This window comes from Nothobranchius furzeri, chromosome 1 (assembly GCF_043380555.1).
Source record: "Nothobranchius furzeri strain GRZ-AD chromosome 1, NfurGRZ-RIMD1, whole genome shotgun sequence".
Classification (NCBI taxonomy): Eukaryota; Metazoa; Chordata; class Actinopteri; order Cyprinodontiformes; family Nothobranchiidae; genus Nothobranchius; species Nothobranchius furzeri.
Genome location: NC_091741.1, coordinates 42,574,117 through 42,599,935, shown reverse-complemented (window position 1 = coordinate 42,599,935; position 25,819 = coordinate 42,574,117). Strand labels below are relative to the sequence as shown.

The 25,819-nt window shown below is 42.8% G+C and overlaps 1 protein-coding gene across 10 annotated transcripts in view; it reads right to left on the bottom strand.

The window, feature by feature from the left end:
- Window positions 1–25,819, bottom strand: part of magi2a (membrane associated guanylate kinase, WW and PDZ domain containing 2a) — a 376,696-nt gene that overhangs the window by 124,401 nt on the left and 226,476 nt on the right. For 9 of the 10 annotated variants that reach the window (XM_070548124.1, XM_070548106.1, XM_070548075.1 and 6 more), the window contains exon 3: window positions 1,727–1,846. In XM_070548124.1, the coding sequence (XP_070404225.1) occupies window positions 1,727–1,846 (120 nt within the window). Of the gene's footprint in view, window positions 1–1,726; window positions 1,847–20,164; window positions 20,566–25,819 lie in introns of those variants that run through there. The other variant, XM_070548097.1, reaches the window with a different exon arrangement.

Sequence of the window (25,819 nt, the reverse complement as noted above, 5' to 3'; positions counted from 1 at the left end):
TCAGGGGTAGTTGCGGGAGGGTTTCATTGCTTCGTTTCAAAAAACTTGTTCACAAAGCAGGCACATGGGGAGTTGTGGATTCGTGGGTGAAGGACTAAATCCATACCGAAGGTAGTCCACATTGTGCTGTCAGCACTTCTTTTTATTCTGAGCCATTGTCTGTTATGAATGTCCTGTATCGCTAGCGCCCACCATTAGCATCTCAGCGCCCCCTTCAGTGGCAAAAAACTTTCAACGCCCCCTTATATAGTCTGAACGCCCACTGGGGGGCGCTACAGCCCCCGTTGAGAAACCCGCTGCTGGCGTTCCTGATTCTTTCCTCAGTCCAGCTGTAACACGGATTCTGTCGGAGCGCTCAGGTGTTACTAAGATCTAGAGCACTTCTTTACCACCCACAACTTCTGACCAAGTTTGGAAATTTGAGTCTCAATCAGACTTGTGATGAATCTAGTCATTTTCTAAGGATCTTGATTTACAGACGATATTCAAGTAATCTAACATAAATTACTGATGTAGTTTTGCTCAGCCGTGAGAAATCTTTTAATCCCGGGTGTGGTCAGAGCTCACAATGGCCCAGCCAGTTTCTGCTCACACACATGAAAAAGTAGAAGGAACATTTATTATTATTTTAACTGTAGCTCGTTCATTTTCCCACTGTACGACAGTAAACTGGCTGGTATTTGCAGTTACTGGCCTTCCTAGTGCAGATTTAACCAATTAACAAGCAGGATAGAGACAATACTACAAAAACCCATTCACTAACCGCCTATTGGTAGGAATGTCCCGATGCAACTTTTTCACTTCCGATACGATACCAATATTGCGGCCTTCAGTACTGACCGATACCGATATGATTCCAATACTAAATCAGCAAAAATCATACATACTATGGCCTATTTTGTAGTGCGGAATGTATGAAAGGCTTGATCAAGTGATATTACTCAGTCGGAAAACAAGGGCCAATAACATTAAGTATGAAAAAATGACAATCTGCTTGTATCGGAAATTTTTGATGCCGTCCGATATAATCCGATACATTGTTTTTGGGCCGATATCGAATTACTTCCGATGTCGATATTGGAACGGGACATTCCTACCTATTAGTCAATTGAGATAATTAAAAGTTGAAAGGTTTAAGCTAAGAATTGAACATTGTCTCCTTCTGCCGCAACTTTTCATTTTTTAAATAGATTCTAAAAGATCTAAAAGGCTCTAAAACTCCAATCAGTTATACAGAATACAGCCTGCCTCGCTCTCTTCTCACAGAAAGCATCACCAAAAGGATCCAACATCTTCTCTGATAACACGACTAAACTGAGCGTCAGCCATTTCTGTTATTTTTAATCCTTTCAGTTTAAAAGCAGGAGTTCCTATGAAGGGCTCTTGGGATTTGGAGGTCATCAGGCCGACTAGAAAAGGCCTTTGGCGAGAAAGTGAAAAATCTGAGCCACAGGAGAGAAAATGTTCTGATTGGGAAACTCAAGAGTTTGTATTCAAGGGCTAAACAACACAAGTGTTTATGTGAGGGTTTTTTCCTCGATTTACAGAAGATTCCTGTGAGAGTCCTTCACAACTGATGACACTGGCTTCTCCGCTGAGCTAAAAGATGGACTCACACTTGAGAGCGGCGTGTGGATGCGGAGCGATAAGCATTTGTTCTAACGGCTGCCGCTCACTCAGATAAACGCGCCTGGTGCGTTTCAATTTGAAAGGATAAATCCTCTACCTTCATATGTTCCACTCTCCAGCAGGGCTCCGTTTTTCTCCAGTTCCACAAACCGGCCAACGGTCACGAAATTATAATCCACGCCTGGGACCTCTCCCTCCCTGGGCTGCCTGGTGGTGCCTGTGAAAGGAAAGAGAGAGGAGTTAAAGCTGGAACAGGTGAAAGCTAAACCAGACGACAACAAGTTTAAAGCAAAAAAATAAAATAAAATAAATAAATAAACAGTATTTCACTGTTAAATAACAACATTTTAAGTTTACAGACATGATAATTATGCTAAGAATCAGTGTGTGGAATAGTTGACTCTGTAAAACGGCACCACAAATGACTCCCTGAACTCTTTTTCATCACAGTGTGCCAACTAATGGGCCATTCCCATCTGTACCGGGTCGGCCCGGGCCGGGTAGCGTAGGTTGTTTACATATCTGGGTGGCCTGGTACTTTTCCGGGCCAACCAAGGCTCATTCTCAGGCCTCTTCTCGAGGGGGTCTGCTTCAGGCCGACCAGGGCCAACACACCCACTGCTGACAGCAAATTCACACCTTCCATTAGAGCAAGCCTCTGATTGGTGGGTAGAATCAGCCCACATGGGCTTAAGGCAAGGATGTGTGGAATCAACTGGGCCAGGCTGGGGCCGACTGGGGCTACCCGGCCCGGGCCGACCCGGTACAGATGGGAATGGCCCATAAATGTGTTCAAACTGATCCCAGCTGTGATAACAGGCAGCATTTTTTACCCTTGAGGAGCCAAATGGGTTTTCACATAAAGAACATTGTTCCAACTCAAACTCTTTAGACCCTCCTCACTTAGTCATACTGTAAACAGGATCCATGTGTGTGTGTGTGTGTGTGTGTGTTAAGAGCTAGTGGCACACTACAGCACCATTTATCAACCCTGATAGGAGTTTTGAGGGGATTCTACTTTCCATGAAGCCAGCTGACATCACTACTGCATTAATTCAAACGTTTGGAATCCTGCCCGAGGAGGAGTTTTACTATAAATGCTGATTTTTGCACATTTGACTGTAAAAACAGACACACTTTACTGAAGTAAGAAGGGAAAATAGGTTCACTTAAGAACCAGACAGGGTGAAATTGTTTTCCTTGGTTTGCTACAAAAATAGGGAGAAAAGAGACTGAATCAGCTGTCTGTCCTCATTTCCACCCCTAAAGGCTTCGGTGTACAGAATAAAAGGCTGAAATCCTCCTGAGGTTCACAAGAAGCTGTTTTGGATGTTTTTATAATGTCTCTCATAAATTGCATAAAATCTGTATGTGTTTTTAACCTTCCAGCTAGGGCAGCTCGATTATGGCAAAAATAATAATCACGATTATTGTGACTGAAACTGAGATCTCGATTATTTAGGACGATTTTTCAATTTATGTTGATTTTATTTGTTTTTATTCAGTCATAAAACTGCTCAGGGCACAATCAGGACAAAAATAAGAAACAAGATAGTCACTAAAAGAACTCCTGATTCCCAGGATAAAAAGACCAATATACTTATAGCTCATAGTCTATGACCGAAGGGCTGTAGACCTTGGTTTAACTCATTTAAGTCTAACCAGTACAGACCCAAATACCAATATCTTGCAAATACTGACAGCAAGAATTATACAGTGGCATTTATAACAAATAAATGCAAATAAATTGATGTTCACAAAATGTTGCGTAACATTTATTTAATCGTGTCAAGGTGCTGTAGGAGAGTGCACTATCACTGTGTCCTCAGAGAGATTAGTTATTATTTATCAGCGTGAGGAACTTATTTCTACCTTATTTATAAACTATTTATTTATTATTAACTATTTATTTACAAGTCCATCAGTTAATGTAGTAATCGTCCCAACCACAGCTGCACCCCCCAACCCGGTCTCACAGCAATCAGGGGCAAGCTGCACGTGTGTTTAGTAGTGATGTGTCGGTCGCGAACGAACCGGCTCTAAGAGCCGGCTCTTTGAAGTGAACAACGGGAGCCGGCTCGTCATTGGGAGCCGTCCACTCCCCTACCCCCTCCCCTTTTGCTTTGGTGAAAGCCACAGGCGATTGGTCAGCATGTGTAACTGCGTGTCCAGACTGTCCGCACACAGCAGTAGGGGTGGGGAAGAGGGAGGATAAGACTCAGACACACAGCAGAGCACATGCGGGCGGAGGGAAACTAGAGGGAATGAGGAGGAGGGAAAAGGCGAGAGAGAGGAGAGTGTGACGAAGACGGTGAGAAAATGAGCGCCAGCAGTCGGAAAGTGGAGATTTCTGAAAGTGTTCAGTTATTAAATCCATAGAAGTGATAAATATTTGATATATAGCATTTTTTTACATTAGTAAATCATTTTACATATAGTTTTGCATTATTTTGGTTATAAATGTACTCTACGCAACAGAAAATCTGAGGAGCCACTTGGGAGCCGAAAGAGCCGGCTCTTTTTGGTGAGCTGAGCCAAAAGAACCAGCTCTTTAAAAAGAGCCGGAATTCCCATCACTAGTGTTTAGCGCGCCGCATGCGCACATTTAACCGTTTTTAGTGACTCAGGAGTCCGCAGGTGCGGTGTGTGTGTCACTCACTCTGGTTACTCCAACAGGAAGCCGGCTCCGAGAGCTGTTTCTTTAGCGACCGAAACATCACTACATCATTCCCTTTCCTAATGTCCTGAATAACGGTCCAGAGCGCAGGCGGAGTGTTTAGCTAACCTGCAGGAAATGTCAACGACGGTTATCCTGAAAGTAGCTAAGGGTTACCAGAGATGTTACTGAGGTGTTCGCTAGGTACTTTTAGGATTAAAAAAGTCAAGAAGGGGGTCTGAAAAGCTGTTAGAAATAGTGTCAAAGTCACTAAGTTGGCAACACTGTGGAGGAGCGCTTCATTTGCACCTCAGGGCAGCGCAAGTGGGAGGAGCAAATAATCGGCTTGTTTTGTTTGTATAATCGTTCAAAACTCAGATCATAACTGTGATTAAAATTCGATTAATTGAGCAGCCCTACTTCCAACAACCAGATTTCAACAAGCCGGTCTATGTTAACTGGACGGATGCTTGAGGGTGAAAAAAAAGGCTGAGGCTGAAAACAAGTTATAATTGTTCTATGGTCGATGTTCATAAAGTTCTTTTCACTAATTCCCTCTATTTTTGACAGTTTCAGAACCCTCCAGATGTAAGCTGCTGCTGGCCACACCCACTCACCCCCTGATTGGCTGCTATGAGGAGTTCAGATATCTGGGAGGGACTTAAAGTAGAGCTGCTGCTCCTCCAGAATCGACAGGTGAGGCGTGGTTCTATGCTAAATTGACTTATTTTGATGTCACAATAAAGGATGTTTTATTAAGAGCTCGTAGAAGATATGATTCCTGAAACCAAAATGTCTGACAGAAAATAGACGGATGATTTTTGGAGTGTTTACAGAGGCAGTAGAATCCAATGTGGCAGCTAGAAAGGAGGCAATAGGTTTGTTTAGCATTTGTCCTCTTATTTATATATATATATAATATATATCTATATATATATAGGAAAAAAGAAAGAAAGAAAGAAAAATATATTTTATATAGTGCCTCTCAAACTCAAAATCATGAGATACTTCACAAAAACAAATGTTTCCAAATACAAATATATATATATATATATATATATATATATATATATATATACACACAAATATATATATATATATATATATATATATATATATATATATATATATATATATATATATTATATATATATATATATATATATATATATATATATATATATATATATATATATATATATATAAAATGATCACATAAAAATGATTAAAAGATTTCTTTTCAATTAGAAAAAATATACATAAAAAAATCAAGAATTGTGATTGAAATATAAGGAAAGAAAGACAGAAAATGAATAAGAATGAGGGAAATAAGTGCATCCCGGTAATGGAGGAAAAGGTAGAAAGAGCAGAATAAGGAGAGGGTGGTGATGAAGGTCACACCAAAGCTTGAACAAGTGAGTCTTCAGTTGCTTTTTAAAGGAGACCACTGAGTCCACTGATCTCAGGGTCAGGAGGAGAGAGTTCCAGAGTCTGGGGGCCACAGCAGCAAATGATCTGTCACCTTTGGTCTTTAGCCTGGTGCTGCACAACCAGTAGGCTTTGGTCACTGGACCTCAGGGACCTGCTGGGGGTGTAGGGACTAAGAAGACCACCAACGTAAGACGGTGCTTGTCCATGTAAGGCCCTATAGACCAGAACCAGGATCTTGAAATGAACCCTGAAGTTGACTGGCAGCCAGTGAAGCTGGAGGAGAAGCGGGGTGATGTGGGTGTGTTTGGAGTACTTGGTCAGAAGCCGAGCACAGGTATTCTGAACCACCTGTAGACGGTTCAGGGAGGTTCTACTCAGACACGTGAAAAGAGAGTTGCAGTAGTTTAAGCGTGAGGAGATGAAGGTGTGGATAACTGTCTCAAGTTCAGAGCGGGACAGAATGGTACTCAGCTTAGCAACGTTCCTGAGATGGAAGAAGGAAGAGCGAACAAGAGAACTGACATGAGAATCCAGGCTGAGAGCTGGGTCAAAGGTCACAGAGGGTTTGGTGTGGGAAGCAAGCTGACCGAGAGAGTCTCTGACTTTGGGAACCAGCTTGTCTGGGGCACAGATGAGGATCTCAGTCTGATCTTCATTCAGCTGTAGAAAGCTCCCAGCCATCCAGGTTTTGATAGAATCTAAGCAGGTGTGTAACAGCTGCAGTTTAGACATCTCATGAGGCTTAAAGGAGATGTACAGTTGGATGTCATCTGCATAAAGATGGTAAGAGATTCCATTGAAGGAGCTCAGGATGTGCTGAAGAGGAAGCAGATAGGAGGAACAATAGAGGCCCCAGCACAGAATCTTGTGAGACACCATGAGTGAGGGAGGTGGTGGGGGGACCGAAACATGGAGACTTCCACAGAGAAAGAATATGTGTGTGTGTGTGTATATATATATATCATGTATTAAAATGAGACCAACATAACAGTTTTAATGTTTTAATAATTCAACAACCTGCTTTATTTAAAACATCACAAACAGCTCATCTTATCAGGTGAGCATGGAGGTGGAAGTGTGGTGATTTGGTTCAACTTCAAAGCTATTGAACAGACTTTTAGAAACGAATGAGCAAGGAAATCACAGGTGTTTTGACAGTTCAGCTGACTCAAATTACAGCAAATATTTTGATTCACAAGGATATCAGCAGGTGTACAAACAAGGGCTGCATTCCATTTTCACAGAACAACCAGCATGCAGAGCTGCAGGAGTGGAAATCAGCTGAATCTGCAGTTTATTTGATTTGATGTCAGGACTTGTTCAGATAATGTGTTTACATATAAAACCTTAAAGCATTAGTCACAACAACTTTTTAAATAAGGTGTCATATTTTAGTCAGTGTGTTCATGTCATCATTCAAACACGGATCGGTTGTCACGGGGCCTAAAGTAGGACACGGGAGAGCAGTAAAAACCTTCCAACCATCCTGGTTTTGTGTCAGTCAGTTAAAGTGGAGGGAAGCCATTAAAAATGATGGATGGCGAACAGCATCAGGCTGATAAAAACTAGCACTTTAGAAAAACTTTGGCTAAATTTAGTTTGGTTGTTTAATAATGTAGTTTGTTCCCTTCCTCAAATGAATATACTGAACTTGAATAAAACAAGTTTCATTTAGATGACTTAATGTCAGCAAAGTTAGATCAGGAAATGGTTTGAAACTTAATTTTATCCAACTCAATATTCCTTCAGTGTGTGGGGGCGAACACCTATTTAACCCACCCACTGTTCTAATGGGTGAGACCCTGCAAGGAAAGTTGACCATTGAGCAGGGATGATGGTTTATCCCTTGGGTCCATGTGGCGGGGGTGGGGAGTGAGCACCACCTCACCCCTGCCACGTGGACCTCAAGGGATAAACCATCAATCCTGCTCAATGGTCAACTTTCCTCGCGGGGTCACCCGTAAAGACAGTGGGAGAGATAACTTGTAAAAGACAGACTTTAAACTCCAACCTGATTCATTATTACTACACAACAACAGCAGAAGGTGGTCAACATCATAATAACATCTTGACACCATCATTAGTTATCAAACAGGCCACTGAACTACGTCCATTCTTTTTGAATTACAAAACCAAACTAAATCTAATGATGGAGACGGTTTATCAGAACAAATAGATTTCAATTTTAAGTGAAACTAGACCAATCAGAGTGATTTGTGAAGACAAACAAGCCCCATGAAGCCGTGATTGTTTCAAATCTTTGCTCTCCAGAGAAAAGCTTCTTGTTTGAGGCTGTCTGTGTGGGGGAAGGAGGGTTTATGTGCTCCCCAGCTTAGCAGTGTTCACCACCAGAACACACACACACACACACACACACACACACACACACACACACACACACACACACACACACACACACACACACACACACACACACACACACACACACACACACACACACACACACACACACACAAAATAGCCTTTGATGAGCCAGAACTATATTTAGCAGCATGTTTTAGTCGTGACTACTATGGGGTGGTAATCTTTAAAAAGGGGGCGACCAAAGTGCCAATCAGTTTCTGACTCAGTGTGCCTGGGCCATGTTTCTGTGAAACGCTCATAGGTTTTCCTTTTTTCTGGGTCAAAGCAATAATGCAAGAATCTCACTGAAAGCAGTACAGCTCTCAGCCTAAAAGACTAAAAGTGACAATTATTGAGTGAAAACAGCAAAACGAGTCAAGAGTTTTTGGCATGTGGAACGTTCAAGACACCTTTTCCTTTCTAAAGATTTTAGTTGGCACAAGATGAGTATTTCAGTCGCAAATGAGCATTTGTAAAATAGCTGACAGCAGAAAATACATTTCAACGTCTTGATTCAGCACATCAACTTAATGGAAATTATTTGGCTTAAAGTGGAAGTTGTACATTTTAAGAATGATCACTTCACTCATTACACCCATTTAATTCCTTATTAACATAAATATCTGCTCCAGATGAACTCCAGCAGCAGGAGACCACGCCTGGTGTCTCTCCTGTCAGTTAAAATGGAAAACTGAGATTAAGACTCACACAGGACCACCAGAACTGGACCAGAAGGGACTGGAAACACCTTTACTGTTCTGATCAAGCTGAAGTTCTGCTGGCTGGTCAGAATTTGGTGTCACCAACATGAAAGCATGGATCCATCCTGGCAGAAATGCTTCAGGCTGCCGTTGCTGGTGTAATGGTGGTGGGATGTTCTGGTCCCACTGAGAACGCCTTAGTACCACCTGAGCCTGGTTTAAACACCACAGCCTACCTGAGTATTGCTGATGACCACGTCCATCCCTTTATGACCACAGTGGACCCATCTTCTGATGGCTACCTCCAGCAGGATCATTCACCATGTCATCTCTAACAGGTTTCTAGAACATGACCATGAGTTCTCTGTACTCAAATAGCCTCCACAGTCACCAGATCTCAGTCCAGAACCTTTGAGATGTGGTGGAACAGAAGGTTCTCATTGTGGATGGAGCTGTGTGATGAGGTAATGCCAGTATGGACCAGAACATTTCAGAAATGTTTCTAACACCTTGTTGAATCGCTGATACCAGGATTTAAGCTGGTTGTGAAGAAAAATGCTACAAGATGTTAGGTGAATGTTTATAGCAGGGCAGGACCTGCATGTAGAAAACAGCTGAAACAATCAGGAGAAAATAACTCGGTAAATGCAGGGTTTTCCTGGCTCAAACTGAGGCAGAGGTGGTACCATCCTGACAATGCACCAGCACACGCATACTCTGTGCATTCAACTGCCTCACTTTTTTAAAGGCCAATTTTCATTAAGTGTTCTAATGATGAGGATCAGCACCTCCAAATCTGAGACCATGGTTCTCGACCGGCAAAGGGTGGCTTGCCAACTCTGGGTCGAGAGAGAGGTCCTACCTCAAGTGGAGGAGTTTAAGTATCTCGGGGTCTTGTTGACGAGTGAGGGTAGGAGGGATCGGGAGATCGACAGGCGGATACTACAACGGCTTGTCGTACTTCCTGCGCCAGCAGTAATGTGACTGTATCTGCAGCGGCTCTGATCCATAGCGCTGCAGCATACAGAATAAACGGGATGGTGGGGACTTTTCATCCACTTGTAGAGTTTAGTCTTTCTTAGTTTTACGATCATCATATTTTTTTCTGTGCGCACTTGACTGTGAGACTGCGACCTGTTAGCTTTAGCATTAGCCAATCTGCGTGTAGCTGCACTTTTGATCCCAAACTTTGGACCAGTTCTGCCTTTACTGGTTCCTTAATTTTCCTCCGCTGCATCCAGATTACCACACTGTGTGCCAGTAAAAATCATTTTTCTTACATGCAACTTAATTTTGTTCAATAAAGTTCTGGGGACAATAGTAATTCAAAGACGTTGCACCAGTGCTACGTTAAAAAATAGACAGACAGTTTTTTTCGTGGCACCGTACAGCCCTGCTCTGGTATGGAAGAGCCTGGGGGGAACATCAGGACGTCAATAGCACCAACCATAGATATGTACCAACTAGCGAGAAAAGTAATTTTTGATCTTTGTTTGCAGCGGTTTGAACACTTTTCGGTGCACCGCTGCTGATGCAGCGCCCGTGCAGTGGTTCAACGCTGCAATTGCAGTTAAAATAACATCCATATAGCTGGAGGCGGCCGCCACGCAAATTTGAATGCAGGAAAACCCCTGAAATGGTAAAGGTATCAGCACCTTCTGGGGTTCTACAATCCCCCAAGGCGCTTCACAACACAATCAGTAATCCACCCATTCATGCACACATTCACACGCTGGTGAGGATGACCTTAATGTAGCCACAGCTACCCTGGGGTGCACTAGCAGAGGCGAGGCCTGCTATACACGGGCACCGCTGGTCCCTTCGACCACCACCAGCAGGCAAGGTGGGTTAAGTGTCTTGCCCAAGGACACAATAGCAGAATTTCCTGGCTGGTAACCTTCCAATTACTGGACAGCCCACAACCTCCTGAGCTACTGCTGCCCAAAATAACACAAGTATAAATAAAAAACACAGATAGATGTATAAACTTCATTTAAACGTGTGGTGGACTTTATACTTAAAGCATGTCATGGTCTGATAGGGCACAGTTTGGCCCACTGGTGCTTTAAACAGATTTAAAAAACGACAGATAGGATAACTATGATTAATTTAAACACCCAAAGCATCCACAGCAGTACTTGAGAGATCTTTTAAACAAAAGTATAAAAGCACCTTTACGCTTCTACACTTCAGATGCTGCAAAGCAAACAGACGAGGATGAAAAGTGCAAGAGTAAACAGCGGCTCATGGACACGGTTGGGTATCTTGGGATGCATGGAAACACAGAAGAAGGGGAGAGAAATACTCTGTTATTGAAGGTGAATGAAAACAGTAATGGATGATTGTAGCGTGGGTGGGAGTGCTCGTAGCCCACAGCCACCCTGCTGCTCTGGAACATTCTCACAAGCAAGGGTTCAACTCGACAACGCCAGGCTACAAGCCGAGCACACTAACACCTGCCCTAGTCACAGCTAACACCTGGTTCACGCTGAGGCTCCTGCTGCAGCATTAGCATCGCTCTCGGCAAACGCTTTGTTAATAAAACAAAAACAACAGATTCAATGCACGACCTGCCCTGTGTTGTGCTTCCCAGCTGCACACGGGACACTAAACCGACTGTAACCAGAGCGTGATTGGAGCTCTACTGCAGGGCAACGTGGAGTGGTTCGACGAGAGGCCGGGGCGTCTCTGGAAAGCAGAAAATGAACGGTCTCTATCTGAAAGCTGGGATTTATAGCCTTTGAATATCCTGAAGCATCACAGGCAGAGATTGCACAGCGCGTTCACGATATGAAGACAAAGTGTGCACATGGAGCCTGAGGGAAAGATTAGACCACGGGCATTCAAACTAATCCCATTTCTCAAACAGCTGCGTAGTTTGAAGTGCAAAAACAAAAGGAACTACGTGGTGTGACACAAACTTTTGTTTTTAATTTATCTAAACGTGTTGAGCAGAATGTGCGTGAGACACAAGCACAAAATAGAGTCCAGAACGCATGACTAATCAGCAGTGACGTGATTTCAGCAAATTATCGATTTAAATTCAAACATTTTAGCGAGAATAAAACGTGGAAGCAGCAGAAGGAACAAACGAGTCTCTCTCCAAGGTCGTTGTGTCCTGTGGTTTGCTAAATAAAAAATTAAAAAGACTTGAAGCAGCTGGATTTGTACTAAACAGCCCCTGATTTGAATACGCTGAATTAAACAAATTGTACTAGTTGCCATGACTACTATCAGTTCCTAGTAATGCTTTTCCAGTCAGAGGAGAGTTGTCAGAACTTTTGGATGAATGATCAAATCACATTTCCGTTAGTGATTTATCCATTTTTTTAATTTTCTTTTCTATTCTGGGTGAACACTTTTAAAGTTTGCATGCAGTGAATAAAATGTTCCAGATCATGTTATTTTAAACCTTCGAGAGCAAAGGTAGGCACAATATAAGACAAGGAAAGGCAGCTTTATTTACAGAGCTCAGCATAAATGAGTACACCCCACAACATCTGTCAGAAAACCTCTAGTTTCCTTTCAGAAACAACATTTTCCATGAGCTACCAAACTACTAAATACTCCCACTCATGTGGGCCATCGATTGCAAACAAGATTTGTTCATTTTTACACACAAAAAAAAAGTGATTTTCCTAACAAATCTATTCAAGCCCATGTTGCAAAAATAAGTACACCCAATTATAATCTTAGGAGAAAAGCCACAAGCAAGACTAAAACATTTGAATGAACAGACAATTTAACCACAGCTGAGTCTAACAGTTTAAGAGGTGTCCAGCAGACAGGTGACCATAAAAGGGCATTACTAACAAAGAAAAGCCCTTCCTATTTCAAGCTGCCAGCAACGGCTCCACATGGAAGAGAAACGTCGTAAAATCTGAGAAAGGAAATAATTTCTTTACACAAAAAAGGTGAGGGCTACGAGAAGATCAGCAAACCTTTACATATCAGTCAGAACACTGTAGCAAAGGTGATCCAAAGGTTTAAGAATGATGGAAGTGCAACCATCTTACACAGATGTCCAGGCCGTCCAAAGAAGTTAACATCTCGACAGGAGTTTTTTTCTGATGAGAAGGGTTAAAGAAAATCACCATGCAAGTTCACTGCAGTAAGCTAAAGCAGTAGAAAGCCAAACTGAGTGACAGTTTCCTGTGACACCATACGGCGCACACTGCAGAGGAATGGGTATCGTCCATGAAGGAAGCCTCTCCTAAAGCCTGTGCACAATAAGCACACCTAGGATTTGCTAGGGCCCATGCTGAAAGAGATGAAGACTACTGGGACTCTATGCTCTAGCCTGGCCTGCCAGACTCCTCCTCTGTTCAATTCTGCACAGAGAAAGGGTCTGGGACCTCTTCTATTCAAATAGCCCCACCCCCTGAGACCAATCAACGCTGAGTATCGTACATCACACACCATAACGCAGAGTTCGTCATAAACATGGCGACTGAACCGGAGTTCGCTGCGGCTCTTTCCTTTGTTCTAAATGACTTGGACACGTCTTTAAAACAACAAGTAGAAGCGCCAAAAGCCTTTCTTCTAAAAAAAGGTGTTTGCGCTGTCGCCAGACTCCACAGCGACGCTCTGTTTAGGGTTGTCACGGTAACCGGTATAGCGGTAAACCCCGGTAAAAAAGTTGACAATAAAAATAACCGTCCAGTTTTTAAAAAACTATATTATCTCGGTGGGTTTACCGTGGCCGCGGTTTCAGCGCGGTGACCCTTACCAGCCACCGTCGCTTCAGCTGAAGTTCCCGCGGCGCGCACTTTTTAGTTTGCAACGGCACCAAAACTTTGAAGCTGAAATAATGGCCGAAGGAGGAGACGGCAGCGCCCAGGACATCCATCAGCCCTCAAAGAAGACTAACTCGGAAGTATGGGCATATTTTGGATTTCTGAAAAACGCTGAGGGACAGTTAATAGAAGACTGCTATCCCGTTTGCAGAACGTGCAGGAAACAAGTGTCTGCAAAAGGCAGCAACACTTCGAATCTAATGGCACATCTGCGTGACATTCACCCACGTCTCTACAGCCAGTGCAAGGTAAGTTAACATTAGCATTTTAGCTTAAATGCATGACGTGAGGACTTTTGGTTGAGGGAGAATGCAACGAGTCACTATATACTGCAGCCGCAGCGTCCTCTGCCAGCATTTAAACCGTGTCACGGACACCCTGTTGCTGGATGAAGCATCTTATTTGTTGATGATGAAGAGAAATATACAATTAGTTCCTTGTCATTGATTTGTTTACTTATTCAATGCCATTTATACTTGAACATTTGGATTTGATTACATAGTGTAGTAGTTATTTTAGTAATTTGTTTAAAGTGGCTATTTATTTTAAATACATATTTTTTTAAGGTTGACTTGTACAGTGCTCAAGTCAAGTGTGGACTGGAGTTTTAGATTTTCATTTTGATAATGAAGAAAACAAGTATATGAGAAAACAAGTGGTGTTTCTTTGATTTGTTTACATATTGTTTATGTTTTGAATGTTTGGATTTGTATAATTTAAACCTGCACTGACTACTGTAACATGTTCCAGAAAAATAAGCTATTTGTTCCTTTACTTGTGAAAAGTTGCACTTTTGCTAAGGCTTTGTGTTATTTTAGGTTTAATAAACGCTGTTAAACCTTTTCAGAACTATTTCAGTTTGTGTAGAACAGGACTATCAATGCTTTCTGAACATATGCAACACCGTTTAAAAAATACCGCGATAATACCGAAAACCGTGATAATTTTGGTCACAATAACCGTGAGGTTAAATTTTCATATCGTGACAACCCTAGCTCTGTTTCTCATAAACAACGAAGACAGTGGCGGAGTTCGCTGCGGCTCTTTCCTCTGTTCTAAATGACTTGAATGTCTTTAAACCACAACAAGTAGAAGTGCTAAAAGCATTTCTTCTTCTTCTTCAAAAAAAAAAAAGACGTTTCCAACATTGCCAGATGCCTTTTTTTTACTACAGCTAAAAAACTACAGCGTTGCGCGGTACAGTTGGCATTTCATTTCCATTTTTTTTTCTGACTGGTTATTTTTGAACTGCCTAGTCCCACCCCTTATGTGCCTCTGCATGTGAGTAACCAGACTCTTTCTCTGTGCAGAGTTAAACAGAGGTCCAGTCTGGCAGGCCAGGCTATCTAGACTCTGGAGTGATGAGACAAAGATCTCTGTTTTTGGAACGAACGGTTTCAAAACTGTGTGGAGTCGTAAAGGTGAGGATTTCAAAGAGAAATGCATGGTGCCTACAGTAAAGCATGGTGGTAGCGGTGTCCTTATGTGGGCTGCATGAGTTCTGCTGGTGTTGTGGAGCTGCATTTCATTGATGGTATCATGAACTCAACAATGACCTGCTCTATACTTATACTGCTATACTGCTAGTGTGGAGGTGTATGAGGCAAATGACACCAACATGATAGGCAGTGTTGGTTAATTAGTTACCTGCAGTATTAACAGGAAAGGACGTGCTGCTATTGCTCTGAAATGGGTCAAAAACACGACATTCACATTAAGTTATCGCATATTTTGTGTGTAAATGCTTTTGCATAGCTGTAGTGTTTCCTCCCTTTGATGAAATATCTACTTTGCAGGTACTTTGGGCGTTTGTGCCGCTTCGGCACCATGTTTCCGGCAGAGTAAAATGGTAAATGGTGAATGGCCTGTATTTGATATAGCGCCTTCTAGAGTCCTGGAACCCCTCAAGGCGCTTTACAACACAATCAGTCATTCACCCATTCACACACACATTCACACACTGGTGGGGATGAGCTACAATGTAGCCACAGCTGACCTGGGGCGCACTGACAGAGGCGAGGCTGCCGAGCACTGGCGCCACCGGTCCCTCCGACCACCACCAGCAGGCAACGTGGGTTAAGTGTCTTGCCCAAGGACACAACAACAGCGACAGACTGAGTGGTACTCGAACCTGCAACCTTCTGATTACGGGGCGAGCACTTAACTCCTGTGCCATCGTCGCCCCAATACGCAGTAAATCTGCCGTATTTGCACGACCATAAGGCGCACCTAAAAGTCTTAAATTTTCTCCAAAATGTACGCCGCGCCCTATGGTGCGGCGCGCCTATTGTGTTGTTGTGAGAAGCGAATGTAGTAGAAGACAAGGGGCGTGGCGTGAAAGTGCAGACGTGAGCGAAGATGGACGCCGAATACTTCAAAAGGGCAGGTATGCACGGTACGCTGAACATGCGTTAACGTTTACGAAGACTGGGAGGCAACACCGGGCGAGTTACGCCGCAATTTGTGAATGGATTGTAAATGCTTGGGCTAATGTTTCTACTTGTACTGTTGTTCGGGCTTTTGCAAAAGCCGGCATCATTCACGAGGAGACGGACGGCAAAGAGATAGACTGACTGTGACGAGAGAAAACCTGGCGTGTTTGACTGTACTCTAGCCCAGTTGTTCTTATCAGATACAGAAGATGAGGACTTTGATGGATTTGATGATTAATTAATAGCACTCAAATAAAGCACTACCAAACTCATATTTGCTCCCGCTGCCTTTTTTAATAAAACACAATTCAAATCACACTATTTTCTTAGACCTATTAATAACACACATATGACTTTATTCATGTGGAAAGTTTATGTGGTTAAATCCACCAACTACCGGTAAACACATTCTGAACTTCAACACAGCGCATCAGCGCATAAGAAGAGCACGAGGCGTCAGCGCACGCAATGAGGAAGTGCACGTGCGCTCTAAACCAGGTCTGAACCAGGACTAGACCAGTAAAGTGAAGCATGCTTTTGGCTGTTTATAATTTTCACAATGTCTGGTTTGCACTGATATGTTCCGAGTCCCGAGCCCGCACAGATGTTTTACCGGTACGTTTTACCGTGCCCGCACCCTATAACCCGGTGTGCCTTTTGTATGTGTTAAATACCAAAAAGACACCCGTAACTGAAGCTGCGCCCTATAACACGGTGCGCCCTATGGTTGTAAAAATACGGTATTATTAATTAATAGCACTCAAATAACGGTAGGTTAAGCAACATGCGTGCGTCATTTGTGCCGACTGGAATTGATAAGGGAATCGTTAGCAAAAATGTCAAATGATTCCTAGGAGTTGAAACAAGGGGAACCGGTTTTCAACAAGAACTGGTTTATCGATTCCCACCCATAGTTTATATTACGTAAAAAAAATTAAATACATAATTTCGAAGAATAAAACTTCAGCGTCGAAAAAGTAATGTCTAAAAAAATAATCTGGTGTTAATATATTTCTGCCATAAAAGTGCAACTTTCTACATCAGTTTAATTATAACTCCACGTATCTATCGATATTCCTGGATTTTACCATGTTAATAAACCCAGTAAAGCTAAATGCTACTTATAAATGTCAAAATCTGTCAGTTTCAACTATATTAAAAGATCAGATAGGATTATTTCACTTATGGACGTCTCTAGCTGTTCTGTTTCTAAGTTGTAGGTGTGTGGACAATCCTTTCAGGCAGGTTCTTCTCTTTTAAACCCTAAAACCCGGAAGGTGTCAGCTGGGCCTATTGTAGCCATTCTAATCCAGCCATTAGTCAATTAGGAAGTGACGGGCAGCTGTAATGCCCTTGCATTAGTGAGATGGATTAGTTTCTCATTCAGCCTGCAGCCTGTGGGCAAAACGGACTGATGAAGGACAGCAAATTGTGGCACCGCACCACAGAATGCTGCTTTCACTGCACTTTGCCTTTAGCGATGTGCTTATTCACTGTTTTCCCTGATGATATAGAGCGAGACCTTAATAAACTGTGATTACGTATCATTTAAGGAGTAATAAAGTAGCACAAGCAGGCAGTTCAGAGGAGGCTGCTGTTTTCGCTGAGCTAAAGAGGAACGCTAATATCGTCGCGCTGCAGTCCAAGTAGATCGATGTTTCTAGCTGGCAAAGATGAGCAAAAAGAGTCGCTCTGAAAGAAAAATCAAGTCTGTTTTGTTTTTGTGTCCCACTAAATTAGACTCGGGTTTATTCAGGTTGAGTGAGAATGAGTGTGTTGTTTTGTTTCTTATTGACAGCCAGTAATGTGGGATAGATCGGAACGCCAGACACTCCCCAGCTTGTTGGCCCTCGGCCGGCCTGTTCCCGATTCCTACCCTCCAGGAGGGGCCAGGTGGACTGACTTTAATACAACCAAAGGTAATGATGACCGTATCGCTCATCCAAGCAGAGACCGAGGTGGGGAAGGGGAATACATGAAGATATTAAGACACCAGAACTGTAAACAATATTTAAATCAAATCAGTAGAAGAATTATTGTTATGAATGAGAGTTAAATGATTAATTGATCTGAGCAAACAACCCTGAGGATATTCAGGGACAAATATAAAATCATTTGCAACTATTAAAGAGGCAATGTGTAGTTTTTACCGTTAATCTCTGGAAATATCCATCAAAATAGTTGAAAATGAATTCAACAATGCCCAGTTGAAAAATATTGGTGGCTTTGTAACATATAACTACGGCTGGGCAATAAATCGAAAATTTATCGTAATCGAAATTTCTGACTTTTATCGTGATAATTGTTCCCACGCCAATAAATCTGATAATAAAAAAGAAAAGATGTGTAGGTTGGCAACGTTCATGTCCCTTTAAGAAGCTGTACCACCTTGAGTCACGCCAAAATGTGACTCAACGTAATACACGTGACAGCCCCATCTAGTGGACAACCTTTATTTCTGCGCATACCTGTAGTTATCGTCCTTTTATCGTTATCAAGGAGAAATCCTCAATATATCGTGATAATGCTTTTAGGCCATATCGACCAGCCCTAATTATAACCATAAAAATCGGGTCTGAAATGCATGGGAGCAGGTCTAAGTCTCAGGGCGACACCATCGTAGACGCCATGTTTCCTTTACAGGAGCCTGTGAGGACAATTGCATTTACCGTTACAAAACTTTCACCATTCGTAAGCGTTGTTTTACCTCTGCACTCGTTGCCAGCGATGAAAGAGAGTCTGATGTGCTTGTTATTTTGCTGGAGGTTGCGCTCCCAGGGATTTTTGACCCTAAGCCTTCCATCTCTCCAGGACCTGTACGTCTCCAGAACTCGAGGGAGTGCAGGTCAGATAGCAGCTGACCCTTCGCACCCGAGTCACAGACTTTTTGAGCCGCTTCCCTCAGGCAGGAGGTTACAGTCCATCCGGACCAGAACCTCCCGCCATAAGAACAGCTTCTTTCCATCTGCCATTAGACTTGTGAACAGATTATAAACATGCAACCATGCTGGTCTTCTGTACTCGACACAAAGTCACGTCATCGGCCATGTTACAATTACCTGCCATTTTTTATAGCTGAAAGTTTTATTCTAGTTTTTATTTATTTATTATATTTTTAATTTTATTATTCATGTTATATGTAGCACATTAGTACTGAAGCAAGTTCCTAGTTTGTGAATTGTTTGTTCACTGACAATGGCAATAAACCTATTCTGATTCTGATTCTAAAGGCCATCCGTTGGTAAGGTCTTACTCCAACACACGAATACTAGCTTACTTTAAACGATTTAGGTACGTACCGCCCCGTATCACCAGGAAAAATGCATGTCGTCACTGTAAACCACTCCTGAATGTGAAACATTTAAGTGTGCTTCTTGAAAAATACTCCCCAGAAGCTGTAGGCAGGGGAAAATAAACAGATTTTGCAACTCTGTGAAACAATAAAAAGCAACCAGCCTAAAATTTGGTTATTTCAATCTCAGAAGCATCTAAAAAAGAAATGCTAGGTATGGGAAGATGAAGTAATGCCCAGTAAAATGTGGTTAGAAGGGTTGAAAATGCTTCAAATGCAGCTAAATAATAGGAATCGTTTACATGTAAAGATGCAGTTTCAACGTAAAACTTGTTCTGAAATAGAGCTTGAGAAACTTGTTAAAATAACTAAATCTCAAGTACAGAAAAGATGCTTTAAGGTAAATTCAAGCAGTTTACTTTGCAGCAGCTTGAATGTTGAAAGATCCCTGTTGATTCTTCTTGAGAGGATCAAGTGTTTTCCTTTAAGGACGTCTGAAGACTGAATTTATTTGTAATTTAAAGTTTGCATAACGTTGAAAAGGTGTTCAATAAGCATCCAACTTTCTTTATTTGAGTTTAACGTTTAAATGTTTTCCTACACAAAAATAATCGTTTTATTCTAAGACACCTTGACATCCCAATGTCTAGTTTCCTGTAAAGCCTCAGTTTTCCCAACTTCGACTCTGATAGGATTGCTCGTTATTTGAGTAAAACCATGATATCATGCACTGGTTTCAGGTTTGATACACCACACAGCTCGTAAATCCAATAAACAGACCAGACATGATGCAGAACCTCCAGTTTCAATCTGCAACAGGTTCTGTGATGCTGACGATCACCAGATGTGTAAAAACAACCTACCCGAACCAAAGGGCATCATCGGGAAATCAGTTATTGCTGAGGATCGAATCAGAGCAAGTTCCTTGATTGTTGTTCACCCCTCCCTCTCGCACCATCTTTGGTAAAAACAAACATAAATCCCTTTATGGAAACTCAGGCTTCTTTTACTTCTTCTCTCATCTTTGCTCTTGTTCCAGATCACATCTTCCAGGGGATCAAAGCCGTCTTGTTTGCGGGGAGGCGGGGGGTGGGGTGGGGGTGGGGGGGGCGTTGAAATGTGGATGAAGGCTGTAAAAACACTCAGAGATCCCCAACAGGCAGCAGCCGAGAGAGTGTTCACACTGTCCAACTTTAATCCAAACAAATCCACCCAAAATATTACAAAACACAAAAAGCACTGTGTAACTCTGCAGCACACACACACACACACACACACACACACACACACACACACACACACGCGCACACGCGCGCGCACACACACACACACACACACACACAGGTTGAAGAGGCTAAAGGAGGAGATATGCACAGATTAATGGAAAGCTGATGTTATTCATTTGTGGCCCTGAGGTGTGCATTTCAGTGTGTGTGTGTGTGTGTGTGTGTGTGTGTGTGTGTGTGTGTAGCAATCTGAGATGTGAATGTGCTGCTGTGTCAGCCTAATCCCCTTCCGCCAGGGCCACGCTGGCTCCAACACATTTCAGCGACAAACAATGACACAATCTGTCGGGACGGCCCGCCAAGCCTTTATTCATATCCAACACCCGTCATGACTGCTTACCCAGAGGGCTCAGGGCAGCAGCAGCACTAAAAACAAGCATCCCACCAAACCACGTTTCATCCCTCTCTGGTGTCAACAGGTGCCGCGTCACAAGAGCTAATTTGTGTGTCACCTCTTTTGGACGGGGCGAAGGATCTGAACCGGCAGGCCTGCTGGGTCACGGTGGCTGGGATAATCACGGCGCTCCACATGGCGGTAATCATTTCATATGTAGGCATGTTGGTCTTTTAATCCCAGAGGGTGAGCTATCTCACAGTGCCATCGTCTCTGCTCCCGTTTCATGATGCTGCAGCGGCTCAGAGAGGGAATGTGAGATGTATAGTTGGGCTTTACGGTTTGATCTACAGAGAGCAGCGAAGCAGCAGTGGAAATCAGAAGATGCTTCACTTTTCTCCTGACAGATTCATACGGAGCCCCTTATGATTGAAAGGAAAAAAAGAGTTTTTCTTTTCAGACACTGAATTTGTTGTGAGGTCCTGACTTTCTTTTCTTTTGTTTCTTCTTCTACTTTGCGTTTGGGAAACGTTTGGGTGCTTGTGTTGATGTTGCTGATGCACTTGAATGCAACTCGTGTTTTCTGTGGCCTTCTCCAAGTTTAGGTCCTCCACCACCTCTCTTGCCCATGGTGTCCCACAAGGTTCTGTGCTGGGGCATCTGCTCTTCCTCCTCTATCTGCTTCCTCTTCAGCACATCCTGAGCTCCTTCAAAGGAATCGCCTACCATCTTTATGCAGATGACATCCAACTGTACATCTCCTTTAAGCCCCATGAGATGTCTAAGCTGCAGCTGTTACACACCTGCTTAGACTCTATCAAAACCTGGATGGCTGGGAGCTTTCTTCAGCTGAATGAAGATCAGACTGAGATCCTCATCTGTGCCCCAGACAAGCTGGTTCCCAAAGTCAGAGACTCTCTTGGTCAGCTTGCTTCTCATACCAAATCCTCCATCAGGAATCAGCTCTTACCCTGGATTCTCATGTCAGTTCTCTTGTTCGCTCTTCCTTCTTCCATCTCAGGAACATTCCTAAGCTGAGTCCCATTCTGTCCCACTCTGAACTTGAGACAGTTCTCCACACCATCTCCTCACGCTTAGACTACTGCAACTCTCTTTTCAAGTGTCTGAGCAGAACCTCCCTGAACTGTCTACAGGTGGTTCAGAATGCCTGTGCTCGGCTTCTGACCAAGTCCTCCAAACACACCCACATCACCCCGCTTCTCCTCCAGCTTCACTGGCTGCCAGTCAACTTCAGGGTTCATTTCAAGATCCTGGTTCTGGTCTATAGGGCCTTACATGGACAAGCACCATCTTACATTGGTGATCTTCTTAGTCCCTACACCCCCAGCAGGTCCCTGAGGTCCAGTGATCAAAGCCTACTGGTTGTGCAGCACCAGGCTAAAGACCAAAGATGACAGATCATTTGCTGCTGTGGCCCCCAGACTCTGGAGCTCTCCCCCCCCCCCCCGAGCCTGAGGTCAGTGGACTCAGTGGTCTCCTTTAAAAAGCAGCTGAAAACTCACTTGTTCAGGCTGGCTTTTGAATAATGTGTCCCATCGCCCAACCCTAATAGCCACCAATAAAAAATAGACAGGGAAATGCTTGCATTAAAAAAACCATCTTGGCGCGCGATGGAAGGCTTTTGTTGGTTTAGTGTGCACGAGAGAGCAGAGCACATCTTGGCTAGTAAAAGCTAACTGTTAGCAATAGAAACTCCACAAAACAGCAGAACTCCTTCAGGCTTGTGTTACTTGTGGAGATAAAATATCAACTTTGCAAAGCAAATTCAGCGGTAGATTCCCATTGCTGTTAGCCAATCAGAGGCTAGATGTCCACATATCAGAAAATAAGAGTTCAAATCTTCAGCTCAACTCGGCTGTGACTCGTGTATTTCCTGAAACAAGAGCATAAGAGCTCTTTTCCCACAGAAATAGACTCCCGGTGTCATGATCCTGCCATGCCCTGACCTCCATGCACCATCATTCACCTCATCAGCCTTCATGCAGCACACCTGGTCCCCTCATCAAGCTCATGCCACACACCTGCCTCACCAGCTATATATTCCTCAGTCAACCCCCAGCACTCTGCCAGATTATTGAACACTATTGCCAGTAAATCTTCCAGCCTTCCTTCCTGCCTGTTCACAGTCCCTAGACCTCATTTCCACACCTGACCTTCACCAAGAACTCTGCCTGCCACCACAACCCTCGCCTGTCTACTACCACGTCTCCAGCCTGCTCCCTGCACCTGCTTAGTTTCTATCTGGTTTTCACCCACGCCTGTTCACCGACTGTCTCCAGCCTCGCCCTATTCGGGTAACACCGCACATTAGCTTTTTGCTAACAAAGACTTTAAAAGTGCTTTACTGTGTTTGGTGCCATCACGGGTCCTTCTAGTTCCGTTCATGACACCCGAGACATTCATTTCCAGTAGAGACCACTGCAGGCATGTAGAGAGCATTTGGCCTTTAAAGAATCCAACTGTTCTCTGACACTAAACTATATTTGGTAATGAATGTTTTAGTGATGTTTGCAAACCTTAAGTGCAGGAAACTTACAGAGGAGCCTTTGTTGCTTCCTCTTTCTTCTTAATCTTAAGGTGTGTAAAAAAATACAACTGAGTAGAGCTTTCATGATGTTGTGATAAAGCAGCTCCCACAGCTGTCTGATGGAGAAGTAAAAAAGCCAAATGGAGGAGTGATACGGTTGAATCTGAACCAAACAGGTGGTCTTGGATATCTGATCAAAAACTCAGATGAAAACTGACAGCAGGGTTCAGCAGCTGGGCCTCGGGCATTTCTTCTTATGCTGGGTCGATAAAAACCATATAAAAAAGTTAGTTAACCTTTTAGCTGAAGTTCACGGTACACACACGTTTAAAATCAACATTTAAAAAGACGCATCATCTAATGTAACTTTTGCCATCAATGATTTTCTGTTTCCTGACCCATGTTTCTATGTCTCCGTTCTTCTTGCAATTCTTGCATCGGTGAGATGGCATTAGGGGCTGCATGACTTCATTTTTTTTAAAGTCGACCGTCAAGTAATGAAAATCGAGTCGACTTCGACTAACCGTTGATGACGTCATACACATCGGGGGGGGGGGGGGGGGGGGGGGGGGTGTTTGCTGGAGTTTTTGACACTTAAAAGTGCACCCACATTTTCAAAGTTAACACACATTTCTTTTAACAACGGTTGTTTCTGCATCTTGCTTCAGCTTTCTCCCCCCTCCCCTGCACAGCGGCCGCAAACTCACTGATGCGCCTACAGCCTCTCGGAGTTCCTGCTGCTCTAAACATTAGAGCCATAGGTGTATTATATAGAGTCAAGTTTCTACTAAATTTGTCGGGGTTATTAACATTGTATCGCTCACTGATTGAACCATATTTATTTTATTGTTTAGAAATTTGGGGAGCCACTTGCAAAACTTTTACACAACCATTGTTCATTTAGCAAAAAAGAGCATTGAGAATCATTAACAACAGTAACTATAGAGATCACACTAATCAATTATTCATTAGATACAAAATAGTGAAATTTCCTGACTTGGTAGAGTGGAAAATATTGCAAATAATGTACAGAGCGAATATGAGTAATCTACCAACTAATATTCAGAAAATGTTTCATAAGCGAGTAAGTGGGTACATGTTAAAAGGAACTGATGTCTTTGAGAAACCTAGATTCAGAACCAAAGTGAAGGAATGTAACATTTCTGTAAATGGTGTAAGATTGTGGAATGCCATTAACAGGGAATTTAAAGAATCAACTTCACTAGCTATATTTAAAAAATGTATAAAATCTAATGGATAGTAATTACGAAAAGGTGAATTATAATATCAAAGATTAGACATGAAAATATTAGAAAGTGACTGAGGTTATATTGTGTTTGTTTGACAGATAATTTAATTTCGTAAAAAGGGGCAGAAATTATAAGATTTTTTCTTCTATCTGCTCCTTTTCATTCAAATGTTTTTTTTCAATATGTTAATGTATGCTGTATTTGTTTGTGTTTATTTTATACATTGTGAATGAAATAAAAGAAAAAAAATTATTTCATTTTCTGTTCCTCACTTCTGATTAACTTCAATGGTGTCTGTTTGTTGCAACCAGCAGGTACAAAAACTAACTTGTTTGTATTTGACTATTTTTCTGTCCTGTCTGTTATTATCTTCCTGCATCTCCTCTCAATCCTAAAGAAAAACTGCTACCTGGGTTCATATATATTCACCTTATGAGTTACCTTTGAACTGCAGTTCTAAAAGATCTACCGACCGCAAAAACAGAGGAGTGCTCGCCGGCCGCACCGGTGAGGTGCGTTGCCGAAGGACAAAACAGGTGATGCGCTCCGCTCCACAGCAGCAAAACGCATCAGACACAAATAAAAGACAGAAAGGAAATGAGCCGACATGAACCATCGCGTGTTAAATTTGTTTTTGAGGTGGTGACACCTAATTTGATGATGTCACTGTGGCCGTGCTCAGGACGCAGATGTCTGGAGCGCGTCAAGACCAGAGCTTTGCATGTGCAAGCTGGTTAAGGTTAGGATGGAGTGAGGGGGAGTTTAAATTGCAAGAGGGTAAAGGTCACAATTTGGTCAAATGTCCGTTTTACCGCGGGCGTCAGATACCGACACTCTGGCACAGGGCGTCGCCTCCCAACGCGCAGGGCCTCGTCACCTGCCGTCTTTTCCGAGGACTGCATCTTGTCGGTCATTATCACGACAGCGACTAGTCGATGAAAGGCATAAAAAGTCACTACAGAGCAGTGAAGTCGACTAGTCGACACAACCCCTAGTCGGCATCATTTATAAACCGGTCAGGTTTAACGCTTAAGAGTTCATTCAGTCACTACTTCTTTTTTAACACTAGTAGAATTTATTTGTAAAATGAATAATTAATA